The 6,115-nt window shown below is 48.2% G+C and overlaps 1 protein-coding gene across 1 annotated transcript in view; it reads right to left on the bottom strand.

Moving 5' to 3' along the window:
- MOB2 (MOB kinase activator 2) overlaps positions 1 to 2,989 on the bottom strand; it is a 121,312-nt gene extending 118,323 nt beyond the window's left edge. The window contains exon 1 of the mRNA XM_062609378.1: positions 2,829 to 2,989. Coding sequence (XP_062465362.1) covers positions 2,829 to 2,845 — 17 coding nt within the window. The 5' untranslated portion in view covers positions 2,846 to 2,989. The remainder of the gene's footprint in view (positions 1 to 2,828) is intronic.
- Between the last annotated feature and the right edge of the window lie 3,126 nt (positions 2,990 to 6,115).

A 6,115-nucleotide genomic window follows, 5' to 3' on the forward strand; every position in this document is an offset into this window, starting at 1 on the left:
GCATGCTGTAATATGTCAGCAGCTCCTTTCTTTTTTTTTTTTCCTTTTCCTTCAGCTTTCTCCCCTAGGACTTGTCTGGACTTTGAAGGACTTGGCTGAACAGAAGGCGGCACCCAGAGAAGTTTTGCTGTGTGACCACATAAGCCTATAGACATTTGTTAATCCATAATAAATTTATTATTGTTTATAAGCTTCAGCTTCCATTTTCTGTATATTAAGCACTCTGAGGCAATCAGAGACACTTGAGCTGCTGCCCTGCATGGTATGATTACAACTTACCCTTCCCCCACTTTCCAAGAGACCACAATTGAAGGGTAGGACGAGCAAGGAATAAAGCAGATCTCATGATAAATCATCTATTGGATAAATGCGACACAAGTTTGAAGGGTAGAAATCTAGAAGAGAAGTAACTGTTACTGCTGCCTAATTTAACACCCACTTGAAGGTTAATTTCTCAGTAATAGGAAGCTAAACCACAAGGTGTTTCCTCACAGCGAAACATTAAGAAAGAACATGAGACATACAAGAAGGGTATAGAAAGTACATGGAAAGCTGGAACTGCAAACCAGCACATTACCAAAGGAGTTAGGAGTAAGAAAGATCACACTATTAGCAGTGACACCTACTCAGGAGAAAGTGACAACACCAAGAAGGAGACCAATATAGTTTGCTCTGCAGAGTCACTGAGATCAACACAACCTGATGGGTTACACCAAGTGACCCGTTTTCCTGCTGTTTCAGCAGGCTTTTCTGGAGCCCTTTGCTTCTCATACAGAAGACCCAAACAGCTGAAGCCCAACAAGGCCAAGCAAGTGACATTACCCAAACTTCTGCCCTAGCAGGGTAATGTTCTTAGTTTCTTTCTCAAACAGCAAGAAGGGCATTTTCATTTAGACACACAGTTGCCAACAACAGCCATCCTGAGTTAGAGATCTAAGAAAGGGTCTCCCAGGCCTTCTACTCCCTAATACCTTTAAAATATCAATGCTCTCCCTTCCTGCCATAACCCTCCCCAAGTTCACACAAATGTAACTAGCAAAGTTTTAAAGGAGAAAACATTAAGAGCATCAGTGGGACAATACTGGGTTTGGTCAGGCAAGAAATGTATCAGGAAATAGCTAAGAACAAGTGAGTAACACACAAGTGACTCAGGATCCATTCCCATTACAATGGGGAAAACAGGCAAGTCTTTTTTCCACACATGCACCATTCCACCCACCCCAGGTAAAAAAAAGTACAGCGCAAATGCCAATTTTTTCAAAGCAACTTCAAAAAGGACAAAATATTTTTCAAGAGAAAATTGGCACATTAACATACTGAGAGTTTGACTGAACTATACCTTGATTCTTTTCTGATTTACAACATAATTCTCACAAAATAAGTCCAACTGTGTACATGAGGCATTTTGAGTCATACAAGCATCTTGCATGAGTTGCAACTTTTGTAATTACAGTGGCACTTTCTGACACATCAGCTTTCACTTTTACAAAGTAAATAAAGCAGACCACCTGTGCTTTGTGGCCGTCATGAAGCCTATCAAAACAAGCTTCTCATTTATATTTTCGTTAAGATCAAGTAAGAATAGAGTGCAGCCCTTTGACTTACAAGGCACAAGTGTTGCAGTACACGGCATACAGACCCCTTCACATGCCACAAATACTGCACTTTTACTGCTCAGCTTGCAGGAGGAAAACGCAGCCATCAGCTACTGAGCATTCACTCCATCACAGTGAGGAGTCAAACTTCCAGTAAAACATAACTGGTATTAACACCAGATCAAGTGTTGGCCACATCTAGTTTGAAGATAAGTAACAAATGCCATATTTTCACCAGCAAACAGTCCAGCTGCAGACAAAAGGCGACAAACACAAGTGACCTTTCTAATATACCACATCTAGCTTCTGTGACAATACGGTTTATTTTGTATTCTAGGAGGCAACTCAGATGGTAAAGATCCCATTCAGGAACCAGACTAAACTACTGTAAAGAAGGCAGCAAATTATCGCTGCTACACTAGTTTCACTGAAGCATAAACCCACTGCTCATGTGATTTTGAAGCATAATTATTCACAGTTCACCTGAGTGTAGGTCACCAGCACAATTCATGCAAGAAGGAACCGAGTTATCTTGCTCGGGATACTGGTAGCATATCAGGTCACTCCCATCAACTGCATCTCCCTCTCCTGCACTGAGGTTTTCAGACCTCAAACCAGCAGCAAAGCGCTTGCTACCTTCTGCCTCCACATAATTAGCACTATTAATCCTAGGCTATCCAAGCCCCCTGGCGTGCCTCTGATTTGGCTTTAATCTCTGCCGGGGCCTCTTCCTCCTCTCCCCAGAAAGCCATTTAAACCTTGGCAAGCCTTTCGGTTTAAAGTGATGTTCTGTCGCAGAAGGATTATTCCCACACGGTACTGGTGGGAAGCACCTGCAATGCCTGTCCTCCTTTAACCCCTCGAAAAACAGACGAAAGTTACTTTTTCAGAGGGCGACCGCTTGGGACGACCTCTGCACTTCTTCCTTCCCGCAGGCGCGGACGGTTACGCCCAGCGCAGCTGGGCTCCAGCCGCCTCCCCGGGCGCTGCACCCGCTGTCCCCGCACACTCCGTCGCCTTCTCTCACCTCCACCACAAGAACTGATTAGTCATTTGCGCCGCCCGCGGGGCGTCCCGCTCCCGACAGCCAGCCGGCGCCTCCCCGCTCCGCGCCGCGGGGGGCCCGCGCTCCCCCACCGGCTCCCCCCACTGCCTGGGAGCTGGGAAGCCAGCCCAGGCCGGGGCCGCTCCGGCGGGTGCATGTCCCCCGCGGAAGAGGGGGGCCCCACTCACCCCATGAGCCAGTCCATGGCTGGGTCCCGCCGCGCCGGGAAGCTCCCGCGGCCGCCGACTCGCCGCTCACCGCCCGCTCATGGGTTGGCCGCCGCCGCGGGCGCAGGAGCCGGGCTCCGGGCCGCTCGCTCACTGCCGGGCTGCGCGGCGAGCTGCGGGCGGGGCTGCCGCCGGGTCCCCTCCTCAGCCTGACACTCGCGCACTGGCGCGGCCGGAAGTAAACACACGGTGCTGGCTGCCGCCAGGCGCCAACCCGGAAGCGGCCCCCTGCTTGCCCCTCCTCCAGCTGCCTCCCGGAGCACTCTGGGAAATGTAGTCCGGGAGCTGCCGTGAACGCAGAGGGCTGAGGGGCGGAGGGGCGCGGGGCTTCTCAAGGGACTTCCTCGGGGCTGAGGCATCGAGAGGGTGAGGAAAGCTTGGAGCTTCCACAGGGCCGCCAGGCACTCACCCAAGCCATTCCCGTGTGGAGACGGCTGTTCTCATCCCTTCTGGCATGCTGAGAGAGCCCCAGAGCCTTGGAGGTGGGACACAGGCTGGCTGCCTCCTCCCCCTGCCTCGTCCTTCCTGCTGCTGATGCACCTTGTGCTCCACAGTCTCCCCTTAGACTCAAAACCTCTCCTTTCTTAGTTCCTCTAAGTGCAAAAATCGTAAGCTCCACAAAACCAGCAGGAAGTACCTGCCCACACCCACAGGCAGTCTGACACCGCACCTCTTTTAAGTGTAAATGATCCCGAATTTTAAAGAGGAGAAATCCTTTCCATGGAAATCATTGAGGTGCAGCTTTTCCCAGGGCTGTGTGAGACAGATGTCCACTGATTTCGCCCCCTGGATCAGCAGCACCTGCTTAGGTGGAGATTTTTACAGAGGCAGGTCTGCTGGGGGTGATTTCATGTTCTAGGCATACGTATTAATTAAAAGCTATTTGTCTTCAGGGAGAGTGACAGTTACTTCATTGGACACCCTGCAGTCACCAGCTTTCTGAATGGTGTCTTTCAGAGCCTGTTGGAGCCTCTGGATCCCCCCCCTGCTGTGCTGGAGGCACAAAAGACCCTCCCAGCCCCGTGGTGCTATAGGTGTGGGAGTGCCCAGAGCCCCTCATGCCACAGGCACCCACCCGTGGCCCCACTCATACAGGAAGAGTTGGACCCCAGCCATCAAACTGACTCCAATGACAGTTCCAACCAAGCAGCGTCATCTTGGGACTAGTAATGTACTGCAAGGGAGTGTCATGGGGTTGATTTAATGAAAATGTGTCCTGGTCATGGTTGTTTTGTATCCCTCTGTCTTGAGGAAAGGTGGTAGAATTGTTTTGTATTGAAAACCATATTGCACCGTCATCTTTGAGCAGACCTTCCCTCTGAAATTTGCTGGGGATCCCTTTGCACAACACATAACTGCTTTATTTTGCCATTCTCCTCTAACAAAATTTCACACTGAGGATTAATTGGGTATCTGGCAGTGTAATATAAGAAATGTAAGAAGAACAGAACTTGAAAATGTGTATGGTCTGTGTTCAAGTATAACACCTACATTTTATCTTTTAATTGTTTATAGTTTTAGTCATGTTTGTGTTTAGAAAATGTAGCATGGGATAGGAAAGATGTCTCTTGCAGCAAAACCCACATACTTTACTGAGTGACTGGAACGAGGCTTTTTTTGCGATGTTTAAAGTACCAGATCAAACCATCTGCAGAAAATAATTATCCTTTATGCACACACTTGATCCAGTCATTATCTGCAAACATTTGAGAACAGATGTCCCTCATTTGAATTATGTTTTCTTGTTGGCCTTTGTTAGGAGTGTTTTTAGCAGGGCATTTGAGGATGAACTCCATCCAATTTTACTGTGGGATGCATTGTACCAGGAGTAGGGTGTTTAGTCATATGACACACGTTTTAAAGCAGAGATGACTTCTGGTACAATGAGTTTGTCATGTCAGATTAGGTGTTTTCCTCCTGATTGCATCAAGGAAAATGTATGACAACTAGCACTAGGAAACTACTCGTGCAAAAGAAAGACAACTAATGTCTATTTCATTAATCTTTTGTATCAGACCTTCCAATGGCAGAAGGCATTTATCTGTATCTCTCCTAGGGTGGTTATTTTATAGTTTTTTTTTCCATTGTCAAATCGACACTGCATCTACTGCTTTTTTCCTTCTCCCCTCAGCCACTGGAAACCCCACAGGTCCTTCTGGCAGACCAGGCATTTCACATTCATCCCTGTTCCACCAGGTCTCTCTGTGAGCAACTCGAAAGAGCAAAGGGTGTACCAATCCAAGAGCCTTCAGTGGTTGTTTCTAAACCCTCTAAAAATGCATAACAGCTGTTATTTGTTTGACAATAGCAAGCCTGGCAGGCTGTGGGGCTATTTTGCGCTAAGCCCTATGCACACACATAAAGAAAGGGTGCTCCTTGTTCAGGGCCACGGACCTGTAGACCCTGTAGGACATGAATATAAGGTGCTTAATGAGAGATGGTCCTTGGCATACAGTTGTGGTAATAAGCACAAGAGATTGTGGAGGTTTGTAATGCTTGACGTTGGAGGGGTTTGCACAAACTCTTCCCTGGATTACTATCCCACATCTTACTTGTGTCTAACAGGATGCCCCTCTACTCTGCTCTCGTGAGACCTCACTTGGAGTATTGTGTGCAGTTCTGGTGTCCTCAACATAAAAAGAACATGGAACTGTTGGAACAAGTCCAGGCAGGGCCACGAGGATGATCAGGGGATTGAAGCACCTCCTATATGAAGACAGCCTGAGAAAGTTGGGGCTGTTCAGCCTGGAGAAGAGAAGGCTGCATGGAGACCTCCTAGCAGCCTTCCAGTATCTGAAGTGGGCCTACAAGGTTGCTGGGGATGGACTCTTCCTCAGGGACTGTAGTGCTAGGACAAGGGGTAACGGGTTAAAACTTAAACAGGGGAAGTTCAGATTAGATATAAGGAGGAAGTTCTTTACTGTGAGGGTGGTGAGGCACTGGAATGGATTGCCCAGGGAAGTTGTGAATGCTCCATCCCTGGTGGTGGTCAAGGCCAGGTTGGACAGAGCCTTGGGTGACATGGTTTAGTGGGAGGTGTCCCTGCCCATGGCAGGGGGGTTGGAACTAGATGATCTTAAGGTCCTTTCCAACCCTAACTATTCTATGATTCTATGATTATTGCCAGTCTGGGAAGAATGACTGTGGTGTGCCCTGTGGGATTGCAGGGTCTGGACTGTAAGGCTTTTGGCCTGTGGTGCATTGCAAGGAAAACTGTATTTACTTGCTCCTCTCCTCCTTTTTCTACC

Source organism: Pezoporus occidentalis, unplaced genomic scaffold, assembly GCF_034315485.1.
Source record: "Pezoporus occidentalis ecotype Australia unplaced genomic scaffold, CSIRO_AGI_Poc_V1 ctg137, whole genome shotgun sequence".
Taxonomy (NCBI): Eukaryota; Metazoa; Chordata; class Aves; order Psittaciformes; family Psittacidae; genus Pezoporus; species Pezoporus occidentalis.